Genomic DNA, 17,576 nt, shown 5'->3' with positions numbered 1-17,576 from the left:
CATGCGGCTTGATCTATCTACCTGATTAAGTAGAGAAAAGGGCTGAGGTTTAAGCCCTGGGATACTCCAACACTGAATTAATCAATATTAGAGGTCAAAAAGTAGAAGACAGCAAAGGGACAGGGAAGGAGCGGTGAAGAAAACCAAGGAGAGAAAGAGTAATGCCCTGGAATGGAAGCAAGCGAAGAAAGCATTTCAGGAAGTAGAAGGCATGCAAATGTGTCCAATGCTGCCCAGATATCAAAAGAGAAATATTTTTTTACAGACTTTTTAAATATCCCATCCATAGAATTTTTATGTGTTTTCTAGGCCTTGGCCGATAATGCCTATAAAATAAGAGCTCAATTTGGCAATGATCTCTCAGCTTCTCTGGAGTTTCACACATACACGTGTGTGTGTATGTACACCTATATGTGCATATGCACCTGCCTTCAGACAGTGGAGCCTGGGAGAGCCTGAATTCGACAGGACTACCTCATTTTTCCAAATCTTGCAAGTTTTCCGCCTCTGACAGGGTGCAGTCTTACCACTTTCTATTGCTCATTTTAGTGGAAAATATTTTAGTTTTCCTTCTCTGACAGGTTTCTGCCTTACACAGGTTCCAGCTTTCACAGTATGGGCTTATGTACACGTACTCCAAAAAAGTATTTTCTTTTCTTTAAAAGGCATACAGAGTTGTTGATTGTTAATAGAATGTGACTTTTAGAACTGAGAAAAACTATTTTAACTAACTAAAAAACAATTGAATTGGTACCTACTTGCAAAAAATAGAGAGTTCCTTTAAAACCATATGACAGGAAATACTTCAGCAGAGCTGCTGTGAGAAACTCTTGTTTGCAGAGTTTGGTACATAAAGCCAGTGGTCAGTGTGCTGCATTCTTCAGGGGATGTGCCTAGCATACAGAACGGAAAATGCCTAAACAGAGCCAGCATTCTTGTTTAGAAGAATTTTCCATCCTCCTCCAATGTGGTTAAGTTCTGAAATTGTTCGTAGTTCTTCAGTGTTCCCAAGCTAGAATCTCTATAGTAGTTGAAACTTATTCTTGTATTGTCTGTGGTTAAATATCCCTATTATAAAATATATGTGTAGTTTTAAAATTAAAAAATATTTAAAGCCTTAACTCAGTTCTTTTTATACTTTTTATTTTGCAATAATTTTAGACTTATAGAAAAGTTGCAAAATTTAGTAGAGTTTCTGTATGCACTTTTCCCAGCTTCCCCTAATGTTAACATCTCGATAACCATAGTATAACTGTCAAAACTAAGATATTAACGTTGGCACAATACTATTGACCAAACTACAGACTTTATTTGGAGCCCTCCAGTTTTTCCACTAGTGTCTTTTTCTGTTCCAGGATCCCACATTGCATTTAGTTGTCTCCTCAGTCTCTTCTGTGTATGACAGTTCCTCGGTCTTTCCTTGTCTTTTTTATGACTTTGATACTTTCAAACAGTACTAGTCAGTTCTTTTGTAGATGCCCCTCAATTTCGGTTTGCCCTGTGATTTATCATAATTAGATTGAGGTTAGACATTTTTTGGGAAGAACACCATAGAAGTGATGTGCCTTTTTTTTGTTGCTGTTGAGAATATACACAACAGAGCATACAGCAATTCAGCAGTTTCTACATGTACAGTTCAGTGACATTGATTACATTTCTTCAAGTCGTCCACTTATTATCCTCCTTTTCCAAATTGTTCAACCTCCATTAACATAAACTCACTGCCCCTAAGTTTTCTGTTTAATCTTTCGAGTTGCTGTTGTCAGTTTGATCCCATATACATAGGCCTTAAAGGAGCACAATGCTCAAGGTGAAGCACCTTTCTTAGTGTATCATATTGGAGTAAATGTGGATATGTCTTATCAGTGGTAATATTGACCCTGATCACTTGCTTGAACTGGTGTGTGTCAGATTTCTTTTCTGTAAAATTAACTTTTTCCCATTGTAATTAATAAATATCTTGGTGGATATACTTTGAGACTATACAAATATCCTGTTTTTCTTCAGGCTTTCACTTGCTGAGTTTAGTATCTTTTAGTGATTCTTGCCTACAGTTATCACTGTTGTGTTCTGATGGTTAGTTTCTATTTTCTTCATCCTTTATTAATTTGAATTCTTCTGTAGGGAGATCTCTTCCTTCCTCTCCCCCTCCCTTCCTCCTGCATTCTTCCCTCCCTCCCTTCTTTCTGTTTGGACTCACGAGTACTTACGTTACTCTGTGGGTTATCCCATACTATCTTTTTTTTCATTGGGCGCTCTTTCAGGTTGGCTCCTGTGCCCTTTTGACGTACCTCCTTCCTTTTTTGAGTATTTTCTTGCTTAACTGTCACTATAAGATAGTCCATGCACTTCTATTTTCCCTGCCCCAGTCCCGTAATCAACCACTCCTTCAAAGAGCTCTGGTTCCTTTTATTAGAGAATAGTATTTACAAAACCAAGATCTGAGCGTTAAGTGTACTTATTGCTTGGGATGTGATTGCTTCTAGGCCCTCTCCGTGGACAGAGCTAGGCAGTCTAAGTGTGTATACTAACCTGTGGGATGCACATCTGAAATTATTTCTGTATCAATCTCTGGCAGGATCAGTATGAACTCGTGATTTTGTTTTTTGTTTTATACATACATACATACACACGTACATACATACATACACACACACATATATGCATACATACATATATATATATATGAGTTCGTACTGATACCTCCGACTCCAATCCAGTACCATGAGGTTCATTCTAACCTCACCCTCATTACCTACCATGTGCTTAGTTATTTCTTCAACCTTAGTATATACTTAAAGGAGTTTCTGAATTGCTAACACATGCTCCTGTGAGAAACAAATTTACTAGAGTACAGTATATAGTCCTTGTTGTCTTCATCCTTACTGTCCACCCACCCACTGCCGTCCACTTTAACCACTACGCCACCAGGGTTTCCTAAAGGGATCCTTAGAGTATCCAGTTGAAATACTCTTTTCCAAAGTTACTTAGGTTAGTTCTTTTCTTTCCCCACCACTTCAATGTCCTTATACTGTTCACTTGTAATTCAGTTTGGTTCATATGTTACAGTTTGTATTCCATTTGTTATATAAATATGTGATCACCTAGTAAATACTTGTTTTTTCTCTTTTATAATCCTTTCCTCTTCCCAAGTCAGCAATAATCCTGTACCTCTAAAGGTTCTCAAACAGGAGGTAAAAATATTATTTTAAAACAATTTGAAAAAAAAGTAAATGAAAGTGATTAACTATTGGTTATCTCTTCAACTGTTATTCTCAAGATATCAGATACTCAGTTTGGACGACTACAAATGTTATTCACTGTAATACTTAAGAAAATTATTTCCTCTACAGTGATTGTCAGGTCTTTACTATAACCTATACTTTACTTCTTTCCCCAAAGTAAGCATTTTGAAATAAAAAAGGGAAAGTATAAATAAGTCCTGCAAAAATTCAGCCTAATTCAATTTATCCAACTCTAAGTAAGACAGTTCGTATACAGTTGGCCGTCCGTATCCACGGGTTCAACCAACGCAGATCGAAAATATTCAGGGGGTAAAAAAGAAAGTTCCAAAAAGCAAAACTTGAATTTGCTGTTCACCGAGCACTACGCTGAATCCACGCAAATGAAATGGTGTATAGGCATACCTCGTTGTAGCCTCCCACCATTTCATGGATCCTCGGTGTCTCTTAACACTTGTTGTTTGAGCATTGTTCGCCTCCTGTCATATCATTATTCCCTAAACAGTACGGTACTGTATAATAACTATTTACATAGCATTTACATTGTATTAGGTATTAAAAAGTATATGAGAGGATATGCCTGTGTTATATGCAAATGCTGTGCCATTTTATATAAGGGACTCGAGCATCTGTGAATTTTGGTGTCTGCGGGTAGGGGCGGTCCTGGAATCAGTCCCCAGTGGATACCCTCTGAGGGACAACTGTACTTTGTTTTAGGCACTTACTTTTAGTTGGGGACAAAGAAATGTAAACAAAAAAATCACAATATATGGTAATGGTGGATCCACTGGGCTAGTTATCTGTGTGTAATTGTACTTCTCATTATTAGGCTTCAAGTCTTTGGCTGTAAAACACAAATTCATGTATTGGAGTTGCTTACCCCTTTATTTAGCTTGTTTCAGATTGTATTAGTTTCCTAGGGCTGCAAATACTACCAACTGGGTGGCTTATAAGAACAGAAAACTTACTGTCTGTTCTGGAGGCTAGGAGTCTGAGCTCAGGGTGTCAGCTGTGTTGATTCCTTCTGAGGCTTTGAGGGAGAATCTAATCTGTTCCATGCCTCTCTCAATAGCTTCTGTTAGCATCAGGCGTTCCTTGGGTTGCAGCTACAGCATCACATGGCATCCTTCCACTCTCACCTTGGGTCTGTATATCTTCTCTTTTATAAGGACACAAGTCATGTAGGATTAGGACTCATGTACTCCAGTATGGGAAACCCTGGTGGTGTAGTGGTTAAGTGCTATGGCTGCTAACCAAGAGGTCGGCAGTTCAAATCTTCCAGGTGCTCCTTGGAAACTCTATGGGGCAGTTCTACTCTGTCCTATAGGGTCGCTATGAGTCAGAATTGACTAAACAGCAGTGGGTTTTACTCCAGTATGACCTCATGTTAATCTAACTGATAACATCTTCAAAGACCCTGTTTCCAAAGAGGGTCACATTCATAGGCATAGGGATTAGGACTTCAACATATCTTTTTTTTTGGGGGGGGGGAACACAATCCAATCCATAACACAAATGAAATCAGTCTACTTAGGAAAACAGTATATTGGGACATTTCTAAGTTGTCTGAGAATGAGGTAATTTATTTTGTATAGTTGTGAACATAATTCATAGTCTGTTAAAAAATAAACTCTGGGACAGTGGCAGATAACACATGGCATATTTATTCTGTATAGCACTGAGCACATGATGCATTTGATGATGGAACAACTGAAAATGTTTTGAAAGGCTTGTAGATTTGGAACTAACCATCCAGACTTAATCTCTCTGGAGAGAGATCTAAAACCTGATATCTAAAGCCAGTAGGAAAATGGCACAAAGAGCAGATTGTTTTCATTCATGATGTCCCAGGTGAAGCTAAAAGTAAGGCACCTATTTTCTCAATGCACAGCTCAACACATGCATGGGAATGCCATTCCTTTATAATTATAGATAGCATTGCATTTCCAAATCAGAACCCTGCTTTTTGTGGACATTCTCTAGTGACATGCACAGCCTATAGTGTGGTAGTTCCTTAAAGACTCTAAGGGGAATTATAAGTAAATTTGTCAGCAAAGGAGGCTTGGCAACATGTGAGTCTCCACGTTTGACACCTGTGCATGTTTTTGAAGACGGTATCTTAATAATATTAGACAGTAGGAATAACAGGCCTACAGAGAAATAAAGCAGCATTTACAATCAAGTCTATTAGCCAACACAGTACAACCTGGCAGGTGACATGTAAAGTCTATAATATAAAATAGGAATTGCAGGTCTCAAGAAGCTGCAGATTGAGTGTGAAGTAATGGCATACAACTCCCCTGAAACTTTAAATTGGGTAATTCAGATAAATGTGTCCAGTTGTAATTTAAATCCTAGTAAGAATTGTCCCTCGTTTTGCACCTGTTATCAGATTATCATTGGCCAAAGTATTTTCTCTTTTAACAGGTTGATATTCAGGTTTCTCTTTCTTCATTTTATCTTCAGTTGGAGGCGTTGTGAGTGACTGAATTTCATAATTTCCTCCGTTGGAGGTACATTTCTAAGGATATTGTGCCTCTGCTCAAATGCTGTAGCAAGAACTTCTTATCTGCTAATCTTAGGAGCTTTATGTCACTATTGCCTGGGAGACTAAGGAGAAACATCCCCTTTAAAATTCAGAACTTTTCTCTCTTCAGCTCTCATGCTGCATCCTTGGGATCCAGTTGTCAGGAGTACAGCCCACACAGTGAACTATTTAAAAAAGTATATATTTTTATGTGGTAAAAATATAAAAGGGAAATAAGTTACAGATAAGTAAATCTCATGTTATTTGGATAGTTGCAGCGCAGTAAATTACTTTGTAACTCCCACCAAATGACTAGATAGGGCTATGCAAACGAGGTGCTGTGGTCCACAAAGGGGATTGAATAGCTAGCTTGCTAATAATGTAAATAAGGTGCATGGCACCCTTGTGGCAGTGGGACCATGCAAATAAGATGTATGGAACCTTAGCAACAGGACTGGTCAGTTTTGCCATCCTGCTAGGCTTAAAAGAGAGCCAATTCCAGAGCAGAGAGGGTACCTCTTGATCATCAAGAAAGAAGAGCTGGCAATGCGGCACATCCTTTGGACCTATGATCCCTGCATTGAGAGCCTCCTAGACCCAGGAGACGAGAGAGAGAGAGCTGTAACACTGGAGATGGCAAGAAGCAGAGACAGAGAAACTGCAGAAGCAGAGACAGCAGAACTGGGAGATTGGCAGGAGCCGGTGCAATGAGCTTCCCAGCCCACGGAGCAAAAAAGCCGAGCACCTTTGGGCAGGAGGTTTGCTGATGGAGTAGAGTGCCCCTGGGCACTTGGTGGAGCTTGGTTTGCTGACCCCTGGAGCTAGAACAGAGCGCCTTCAGGCCAAGGCTTACTGGCAGGAGTGGGGTGCCTCCAGGCACTTATTGGCAGAGCTAAAAGAGCTTTGTAACACTTGCCCAGGCAAGGCAGAGGCTGAGCTGAAAATCCGAGAATCTGTGGGTCAGAAAGAGGCCCGCCTATGGGCACGGCTGAGAAGAGGCTGTCCTGATCAAAGAACTGTATCCTGAGCGTTCCTGAACCTGAATTGTAACCTGTTGCATCCCTAATAAACCCCATAACTGAGCATGGTCTGTGAGTTCTGTGTGGCCATTGCAGCAAATTGTCGAACCCAGCAGAGAAGTAGAGAGTGCCGCGGGAGGGGCGGTTGGTATCAGAATTGATAAAAATGTTAGAGGGAGGAGGCATGTCTGACCTTCACCTCACAGGAATCAGCCTTGGGCTGTTGATAACGATTCTCTGTTCCCCTCCTGAAGTTAGACAACAGGTCAGACGCCCCTGCTGCCGTGCCATTTTTAAAATAGCCTAGGACAAATTTAAGACATTAATCATTTTCTTCTACGTAGACCCTAATTTACCACTTCTTTTTAGCCCTGAACCTAGCCCTGACGTGTCACAGTCCTTTTCCTGTTTTAGATTGAGCATTCTCCTGGTTATATTTCATACTCCCAAATTCACAGATGAATTTGGGGAGGCAGGCTTCTAACTGTTACATTGTGAATTTTTGTCACGGATACTTCATTAATTTTTTTCAAAAGTGAAAATAACTTTTGAGGGGGCTGTTGTGATAAAGAAAAAGAGGAAATGCTTTCTCTACTTGACTTTTATTTGAAAGGTAAATGGCAAGTACAAGATGGACCTCAAGATTACTTTTCAAATAGCTTCCAAGGTATTTTTAGTAGGTGTGGAGGAGCTTGATGGTCTCTGGGACTTTCCACAGTCTTGATGGGTTTAAGTGCTGTTCATTTATACTGTTCATCAAAAACCTGGACTATTTATTTCATATTAACTTTCGGATGTGTTTTATATTCTAAAACTGTAAAGAGTAGGAATTCAAGTATATAATAATATAATTATGAGTTAACTAGGCTGATAAATTAACCAAAATAGTACCACTTTCAATTTTTAATAGAGTACGTATCAAGACAAAGACAAAGAGAGCGTTGCCTATCTGTAGACCCTGCAATAGTAGTTACGGATTTTAATGAGTTCCCTGAAGAATTTGTTGCAATGCAGATTACTTGATTCCACTACCCAAGGTTTGGTGCATTATGTATGGGGTCGAATTTAAAACCTGCCTTTTCAACAAGCACCTCAGATGAATTGCATGCAGGATGTTTTAGGATCACACTTGACAAAATTTCATCCTGAGATTAATACTCTGGACTAGTCCAGTGCAGTTTTACAGCAGCTCTTAGCACATGATTAAGTCTGCCTTTGTTATCAAATGATTGCACAATATTATAAAAATATAACTGCCATTAAAACTCTGATGTTGACATTTATGTGTAATTTTATTGCTAATACCTCCATTCTACTTTTTCAATATTTTATGTTTAGAAGAATCTCATGTATGCCTGGAAAAATATGATTTACTTAAATACCGGCTTCCTAATTATTTGAAAATAGTCTGCAGGGATTATTTACTGGTTTCCTTTGGTAATTAGTAGCTCTTTATTACCTGGTTATTTATTTATTAATAGAACTAACTTTAGGCAAGTTTATTTCTTAAGCCATTTGTAAAGAGGTTTAGAATAAATTACTCATTTAAAAATCTCTTCTTAATTATTTTTATTTGTAGGATGAACTTTCTGATGTTAGCCAAGGAGGATCTAAAGCTACCACTCCAGCATCAACAGCTGCTTCAGATGTGGCAACAATTCCTACTGATACTCCCTTAAAGGAGGATAATGAAGGGTTTGTGAAGGCTACAGATATACCAAATAAGCCTGAGATAAGCAAGCATATTGAAGTACAAGTAGCCCAAGAAACTAGAAATGTATCAACTGGTAAGTGACCCTGGTTCTTTATTTACTAGCAAAGTAAATGTTTACTTAACCTACATGATGTAGGCATGAGGAAGTATATTTGCCTGATTTACAAAATGGGTAGATAATTCATTCTACTCAATTGTAAAAAAGCTTAAAATTCACAGAATTTTCTCAATACACAATCATTAAAAGAAAAAATAAGATGATTAAATGAAGTTTCAGAGGAAAAAAGTGTTGAGCAGAGGAGGTTGGAGAGCCTGAAAGGCAGGAAGACAATCCCTTTCTCTCCCTTGCCTTAGGGCATTAGTCTTTGTCATATATTCCACCCTTAAATAGGAATGAAAACAGGAAGCTCTGGCCGAGGATACACTGCACTATGTATCCTAAGGAGAGTGAAAGAAAACTTTCTCTGGTTGCTTCTTAGTTTCTAATATTGACTCTTAAATTAAGTGAATATAGGACATATTATCTAACTCTGTGTTTCCTAGAATTTATTCTTTAAAAATTTTTTATGATCAAATGATGTATTTGCAACCATAAAAGCAACGGGATTTTCTTTTTAGAGGCACTTACTGTGTGCTACATGCATTGTTTATGTCATCTTAAGGCTCTGCTGAAAATGAAGAGAAGTCGGAAGTTCAAGCAATCATTGAGTCCACTCCTGAGTTGGATATGGACAAAGATCTCAGTGGATACAAAGGCTCAAGGTACCAACAAATGTCAAATTAAGACGACATATCTTTCCTTTCCCCTACTCCCATAAGCACCCTGTTCTCTGGTTTCTGACCAGACAAAATGGACTCAGCTGAAGAAATGCTGTTAATATATTCCAGTTTCTATTCTTTTTTGTGAAATGTTAGCTATTTGCAGCATAAAGGATCAGGACCAAATGGAAGGACAGGGGAAAAAAAAATAGACAGCCAAGTGGTGTCCCATACTTTCTGTAACTTGAAGAAACTAAAGAAGCAGAGGTGAGGGAAGTAACAATTTGAACAAACTTTTTTCCTCCCCTGCATCAGGAAGAAGAGAATGTACTTCTCCCTTTAGAACTGTAGTGATCTCAGTATTAGAAGAAATTAGTCTCATATTCCATGGAAAACTTGTTTAATGGTGGGAAGAAAATGGTTATCTTTCATCTCAGTCAAGGTTATTGGAAATATTTTGATGTTCAGGAATGTCAAACAAAACTACTAATTTTCTTTTCCTTTCTTCTATGAATTTTATCATTAAATTAGTAGTAACCTTAAGAATACGTCCCATTTATTGATCGCTACGAGACATTTTTCACTATGTGATAGTGTTAGAAGCATGGGCTCTAGAGTTGTACTGTGTGGGTCCAAAACCTGGCTCAGATTTGAATCTTAGGCAAGTTTCCTCATGATGATAATATGTCAGAGTGGTTATGAAGATTAAATGTTACATCACTGGCAAAGTTCAATAAATGTTGGTTATTATTATCATTATTTTATATAATTTAATCTTAATGACAACCTTATGAGACAGATGTCTTCATCCCCATTTTATAGTTAAGGAAACTCAGAATGTAATTTAACTTGCCAAAGATTACTAAACCAGCAAGAGGAGGAGCTGGATTCATACTCAGGGCTGTTTGATTTCAAAGGCTGTGCCCTGCTAAAATATTTTTTTTCCTTTCTTGTTTTAAATAATGCAGAGTGTTAAAACTGAAATTTGCTTCTTATCCACCCTCTCCAAAGCCTCTGGGAGATGCAGTAGTTATTAACAGCTTGTGTACTTTTGTCATTTTAGACCTCTTATTTTTAGCAGAGTAATGCATATGTACGGTTTTTACATCAAATGGTAATACAGAAAGTATGGAAAGCAAGCCCCTTGCTCCTGTTCAGCGCTCATTCTCACCCCCAAGAGGAAACCTCTATCACTTCGTAGCTCCCTTTCTTCTGCTGTTTGTCATCAGCTTTCTAAATAATTACTGTCCCAGTCTTTCTGAGCTGGAGTTCTGGGAGAAAATTAAGTCCTAATGCCCTAAGGCATCCCATGTATGTCATGATTAGCTGACCTCCTGTGCTATTGTACTGGCTATCTACTTTCTTGGGAGAATTGTAAAAATAATCACTCAGTTCACTTGTTATATCCTTTGGATGAGATGAGGAACCGTGGTTGAGAAAGACCTTCGACATTAGCTGTTGTTAACTTTCTACAGTGGAAGGCAATGAGTATATAGCTCCTTAAATCACCATCCTGCCTTTCTTCCTCCTAGTATATCTCAGTTTTGGCTTGACATGGTATTAGAATTCATCATCTGTGTCATTATGACTATATAAATATTAAACACAGCTTTGCCGCAGAGTGTGCTGTGATTACTTTTCCTTTCTTTTACAAGTTTTTGTTTTACTAGAATTAATAAAGCCTTGGGGCTTTTTGTTTGTTTGTTTGTTTTTATCTTGTTTCTCTTTCTGTTTGTCACTAATGTACCTATTAGTAATTCATTGATAGATACTCTGAGTAAGTATGGCCAAATACAGAAACTGTCTGTTTTCTAGAGCTCTGTCTCCTGGGCCTTCTATTCCCGTGCTCCATCCTAGACTGTTGTCATGTTTGGTCTTGGGATTTGCCCACAGTATTTTTTTTTTTTTTTTTATCATCTTGGGAATTCCCTTCACCTCTCTCCTCTGTTGGATCCTGTTTCCTGGATGCCATGTCATCCTTTTTTTTTTTTTTATCATGCTTTAGGTGAAAGTTTACAGTTCAAGTTAATTTCTCATTACAGATATTTATACACATATTGTTTTGTGATACTGGTTGCAATCACTATAATGTGACAGCACACTCCCCCTTTCTACCCTGGGTTTCCCGTGTCCATCCACCCAGCTCCTGTCCCTTTCTGCCTTCTCATCCTGCCTGCAGACAGGAGCTGTCCATTTGGTCTCATGTACCTGTTTGAACACTCGTCACAAGTTTTACTTTATATTTCATAGTCCAGTCTAATCTTTGTCTGAACAGTGGGTCTCAGGAATGGCTTTAGTTGTGGGTTAACAGAGCACCTAGAAGCCATGGCTTTGAGGGTTCCTCTAGTCTCAGTCAGACATCTTTTTACAGGAATTTGAGTTCTGCTCCACGCTTTTCTCCTGCTCAGTCAGGGACTCTCTGTTGTGTTCCCTGTCAGGGCAGTCATTGGTGTGGCCAGGCACTTCATCCTATTTCTTGATTTATGCTTTTGTTCTGACAGAACATATCTTTACTAGTTTTCTGGGCAAAGGGCATCTGGGAAGTAAATTTTTTGAAAGCTCGAGTGTGACAAATATCATTTGAAGACATGATTGATTGATAGGCTACATACAGAATTCTAGGTTAGAATATGTTTTCCCTCAGAATTTTGAAGCCCTTGCTTCATTGTCATGTTGAAGTCAGCATGGTGCCATTTGGGTTCTTGCCTCTTCGTCTCTTCTCTCAGGAAGCTTTTAGGACTTTCACTTTATACCTGGTTTTTGTCTTTTCTTCTTTTTATTTCATGACAGTATATTTGTTTTAAAAGTCTTTTATTCATTATATCTTCTTATATGTAGTAAATCCTTTCAACTGGAAATTCATACCTCCCAGTTCGGAGAAAATTTCTCTGTATTCTCATTTTTGTTTCTTCCTCTCTTTCTGGAACACCTCTTAGGTTGATATTGAACCTTTTGGTCTGATCCTCAATTTTTTTCTTTTCATCCCTGTTTTCTGTCTCTTCTATTTTTGTTCTATTTTCTGGCTGATTTGTTCAACTTTATCTTTCAACCTCATTGTTTTGTTTTGCTTTTATAACAGTTTCTTCTTTTTCTTGAATGGTTACTTTTTATAACATCCTGTTATTCTTTTATAGATGCAACATTTATTCAGAGAAAATTAGGTTTGGGTTTTTTTTTTTTTCTAGTTTTCTTTTGCTGCCAGCATTGTCTCCTTTTGCTCTGAGTGCCTCTTCTATACTCCGTTGTTTTCGTTTGGTGATAATAGAGGCCTTCTTTAAATGGCTGGTGTTCTGTGGCTGTTTTGTTCAGATTTAAGTAAATAACATCAATTCTGCAGACTCTTGCCTATAACATTTAAGTTAGCTACCATTGTTCACGGAGCTGCGATGGGAGAATAGAGGTCTGACTCTAGGTCTTGTACTGCCTTTTTTAACTAGTTTATTGTGGCAAAATATACGTAACATAAAATTTGCCATTTTAACCATTTTTAAGTGTACAATTCAGTGGCATTAATTACATTCACCATGTTGTACAGCCATCACCACTATTTCCAAAACTTTTTCATTGTCCCAGACAGAAACTCTAGTACTGCTGCTTATGCAGTTTTTTTTTTTTTTTTTTTTGTCTCCTCCTTCTGTATTTTGTGCCCATCTGCATGTTCATCTTTGCAGATTCCTGGTACCTTTGAGTTTTCGGCCTTTCAGGGGTTCTGGCAGCATAATTACTTCTTCCCTGCCCCAGAGGTTTGGATTTCAGCTGTCTCTTATCTGTTAAATCAGTTTCTACTGCTTGCCCATCTTTCAGAATTTTGTTCACATCTTGTGGGCATATACCTTTTTAGTTCTTTTACTATCATTTTAGCTGGGTTTCTGAATTACTGGGTGGTAATTGACTGTTCAGTCTACCATATTTAACTGCAATCCTCTGCAGACTCTATTCATATAACGTTAATGCACAGAAATACACACTTTCCCCGTTCCCCTTCCTGCCCCTGCAAAAAAGGGCTCATACTATATACACTGCTTTGCAACTTGCTTAAAAAAAAAATTTTATGTGATGGGTTTCTTTCATTTATAAAACCCTATTTTTAACTATAAAGTTAAAAACTGTAGTTGTATATATATATCTGTAACTTATTTAATTTGTCCCCTACTAATAACCACTTCAAAGAGCCCTGGTGGCACAGTGGCTAAGCGCTTGGCAGTTTGAACCCACCAGCTGCTCTGTGGGAGAAAGATATGGCAGTCTACTTCCTTAAGGATTACAGCCATGGAAGCCCTATGAGGCAGTTCTGCTCTGTCCTACTTGATGGCAGTGGGTTTGGTTTATGGGGATTAGTAACCGCTTAGGTTGTTAATAACCACTAAGCTTTGCTACTATAAAAATGCTGCCCTGACCATCCTTTTGCAGACATAATTTTTTGTGTGTGATTGGGTTTTTTTTAGGACATATTATTGATACGAAATTCTTGGATCAATTGGTATTTGCATTTAAAATTTTGATACTGTCATATTGCCCTGAAAAGAAAAGCCTGTGCCAATTTGTACCCTAGACAACATGGAAGCTAAGACCATGAATTCTGGATCCAAACTTCCTGGGTTTGAATCCTGCCCTTTCCACTCATTTGCTATATGATCTCAGCAAATTCTTAACCTTTTTAGTTTCCTCATCTGTAAAATTGGGATAATAACAGCACTACTAATCTACTTCACATAAATTATTTTATTTAATCCTTACAGGTACTGTAGTTGTGAGGACTGAATTAGGCAATCTATGGAAATCACTTAGATCGTGCCTAGTACAGAGCAGACTAATGCTCTCTGCTAGCTGCCATTTATTTGTGTTCGCTGAGATGTCACAACTAAAACATTGTGTATTTTCTTCAACTGTTGTCTCTGTGGAGTTTAGTGGGAATTTCTTAGGAATCCTTTGAGAAATCTTATTTAATTATATTTTATATTAAATGCAAATTATAGTTAAAAAGACCTAGGTAGCTCAGCCTAGGCATTCATTTTCACCGTCAAAAAAGTCTTTGTAATTTGTTGATTTGGCTTTATTGTTTTTGTCACATAGCACTCCTACCAAAGGCATAGAGAACAAAGCATTTGATCGCAATACAGAATCTCTCTTTGAAGAACTGTCTTCAGCTGGCTCAGGCCTAATTGGAGATGTGGATGAAGGAGCAGATTTACTAGGTATGACAGCTCATCTGAAGAACTATCAAACTGTTTTAAAAATAGATTTTAAGAAATGATTTAATTGAAAACCCATTTAAGAAGTCCCTAACCTGCTCAATGGCACAGGGTTAGTGCACTTTAGATAATTACTGGAAAGGTATTCTTTGAGGCCCCTAAAAGTGAAAACATCTCCACATATCAGTACTCCTAAAACTGAATTGCACTTAAATTTGTGTTTTGAATTAATGTAACTCAATTTATTGAACCTGCTATATTCCGTGAACAATGTTATACACAAGGAACACAGGGATATGTATATGGAAGTGTGTGTGTAGGTGTATAGGTGTATGGAGTGATAAATAATTAGTTCCTGGTTTAAACAAATTTCAGTAAATACTATTGACCTTAATTAAATAAGAAAAGAGATTTTAACACTTGATTTTTCAGAGATTTCACAGAGTATTATGTTTTAGCCTTCTTGGGAAATGTAATCGTTTTAAAATTTGTGTTGTTGAAGAACACGTGATTTGAAAACGGCATTTGGCTCTTCCGTTATTTATCTGGTGACCTTTGCCAAATAGCTCAATCTCTCTGGGTCTCAGTTTCTTTGAAGAAGCTGGACTCTAGTTTAGGGGTCAGCAAACTGCAGTCCATGGGCCAAATCCAACTCACCACCTGTTTGTGTAAATAAAGTTTTATTGGGACACAGTCATGCCCATTTTTTCACACTTACTGTCAAAGTCTGGCATAGTTGAATAGTTTACAACATACATCAAATAGCCTACAAAGCCTAAAATATTTATCATCTGGCCCTTTATAGAAAAAGTTTGCCAACTCCAGCTCTAGGTGATCTCTAAAGTTCCTTTCAGTTTAATTACATGATTCTGACTCTCGTGAATTAGCTCTGGTGCACTTTTCTTTGGTTTCCTTTTAAGACTTCATAGAAATCAAAAACCTTATAGAAGTAAAAATCTGTATCTTTGAAATAGACTTATATACTGGCCTCCAAAAAATTTTATATATATTAGTGTAATTTTAATATAGACTACACTGTTCTCAAAAGTGGTTGTTTGTCAACTCTTATGACTACAGAGCGGCATTCTTGCATTAATTTATGTTAAATTTATTGATAACCAATTATGTTCTTGACACTAAGAACTATTTTTTGAAAGAAATGTAAGTCCTGTCCAAACAGAGCACAGACTCTAGTAAGAAAGATTGAAAGTACGTAAATACAACTATTCAGAGTTAGACCTAAAGAGACTGTCACCATTAAAGTCTAAGTAAAACATTCAAAGAAATGAAATGAGCTGCATTTCTCAATGGGGACTAAAAAAGATCGATTCTTAAGGAATGTTCCATTTTTACATTTAAATTTACACTTTTAATTTTAGTTAACATCAAATTATACTTGAAAAGTTCCTTGTCCGATTTGATTGGTTTAAGAACCAGACTTCCAGTTGGTGAGGAATGGCAAAACTGAGGGACAGATGTTAGAAAGAAGAATTTAAAAAAAAAAAATTATTTTTAAATTTACATACAGTAAAATTCCCTTTTTTTGGTGTACAGTTTTGTGAATTTTGACAAATGAATAGAGTAACCACCACTAGAATCAATATTCACTACCCCCCCAAAATTCCCACATGCTGTCTTTTTGTAATCAACAGAACGAAGTACTTTGAACATGTGGTTCGTATGCCCTACTGCTTCCTAATCTGGTATTGAATAATACAATTTTTGAGATCGTTGGTCCCAAACCTTCTTTTCTTAGAGTTTAGAAGCCACATAGTATTTAGAAATAATTATGGTCTTTTAAATCAAGTATCTTCTGAAAGTTGTCATCCTTTAAGTCAAAAAAATTAAACATAATAGATTAAAAGAAGAATCCTGATATTCTGTTTCCTTTCCATTTTGAAGATAAGAAATGGACTATAAACTACTGACCTTTCCATTTTGCAGCTGTTGCTATATTTATCTCTAGAATGTTTCGTATTAGAAGGTTTTTATATACTACCTTAAGTTTAGTGACTTAGACCTACATGAATACTTTATGGTCATAATGGTAAAGGAAGTTTCCAAGGCACTTATTTGTTGCTTGGCTTCTCTTCCGTACAGTCCAGTGTTAGTAGATGAGGGTGATATTCACTAAATGGAATCTAGTTAAACTCACAGAATTGTTCCCCAAAGTTCTTTAATTGATGTGGGGTTGATAAATAAGTACATAGCCCATTTCTATAACTCATTATTCATTTTTCTTATTACTATATCATTATCAAACTCTTGTTGTAGGATTTAAATTTCTTTAAACCATTATATATGTACTCAGTACTTAGATTACTTTTTCTGATTTTAATAATTTGAAAGAGACAACCATAGCAGTTTGTCCTTTTTCTTGACTAATCTCTATCCCTTGACTTTATTTTCAGTGACTCTTTTCTCCATTCACCTTCATCAGTCACTCCCCATGGCTGCATTCTACAACTTGGAAATCACACATTCATACATCATACTCTTTGAATTTTTATTTCTCTTGATTATCTTCTGCATTTTCAATTTCCATATGTTTACTAACTTCTTCCCATTATCATTTAAACATGTTCAGGCCTTTTCCATTAACGATAAAACTGCTGCCTTCCTCTCAGCCTCTGTCTTCTACCTTCCACCCTGTCATTCGCTCCCTTCCACCCTGTCACTCACTCTCTTTCCATTTCTGGTCACCCTTCTCTGTAACAAGATTGATGAGGTGTCTGTTAAGTGCTAGGCACTGTTTGAGATGCTTGCAGTACATCGGTGACCAAAACAGACTTCTTGAAGGTGTGGCTACTTTAATTGGCAGGATTTCCCCAGTCCTGCTTGCTCCTCATCCCACTGCAGTCCAGTACACTCCCCCACACTCACTACTGCTGGAAACTGCTCTTGCCATTGTCTTCAGTTTGTGATATCCAGTGATTCCTTCTCAGTTTTATTTCACATGTCATCTCAATAGCATTTGTCTTTCAAACTATCTTTGCTGAGTTTCTGTGATACCAGACTTGCCTACATCCTTTCCTCCCTCTTTGACTGTTTCCTTTTAGTCTTCTTTGCAGGCTCCTCTTCCTTTGCTTATCTTGTAGATATAATTGCGTTCCATGCCTCCTG

The 17,576-nt window shown here is 37.4% G+C and overlaps 1 protein-coding gene across 7 annotated transcripts in view; it reads left to right on the top strand.

The window, feature by feature from the left end:
* Positions 1-17,576, top strand: part of SPAG9 (sperm associated antigen 9) — a 135,114-nt gene that overhangs the window by 78,216 nt on the left and 39,322 nt on the right. For all 7 annotated transcript variants that reach the window (XM_064271236.1, XM_064271235.1, XM_064271237.1 and 4 more), the window contains 3 exons: positions 8,368-8,575; positions 9,165-9,264; positions 14,335-14,456. In XM_064271236.1, the coding sequence (XP_064127306.1) occupies positions 8,368-8,575; positions 9,165-9,264; positions 14,335-14,456 (430 nt within the window). The remainder of the gene's footprint in view (positions 1-8,367; positions 8,576-9,164; positions 9,265-14,334; positions 14,457-17,576) is intronic.

The sequence above is a fragment of the Loxodonta africana genome, chromosome 18, assembly GCF_030014295.1.
Source record: "Loxodonta africana isolate mLoxAfr1 chromosome 18, mLoxAfr1.hap2, whole genome shotgun sequence".
Lineage (NCBI taxonomy): Eukaryota > Metazoa > Chordata > Mammalia > Proboscidea > Elephantidae > Loxodonta > Loxodonta africana.
This window is presented reverse-complemented; position numbering and strand designations above follow the sequence as displayed.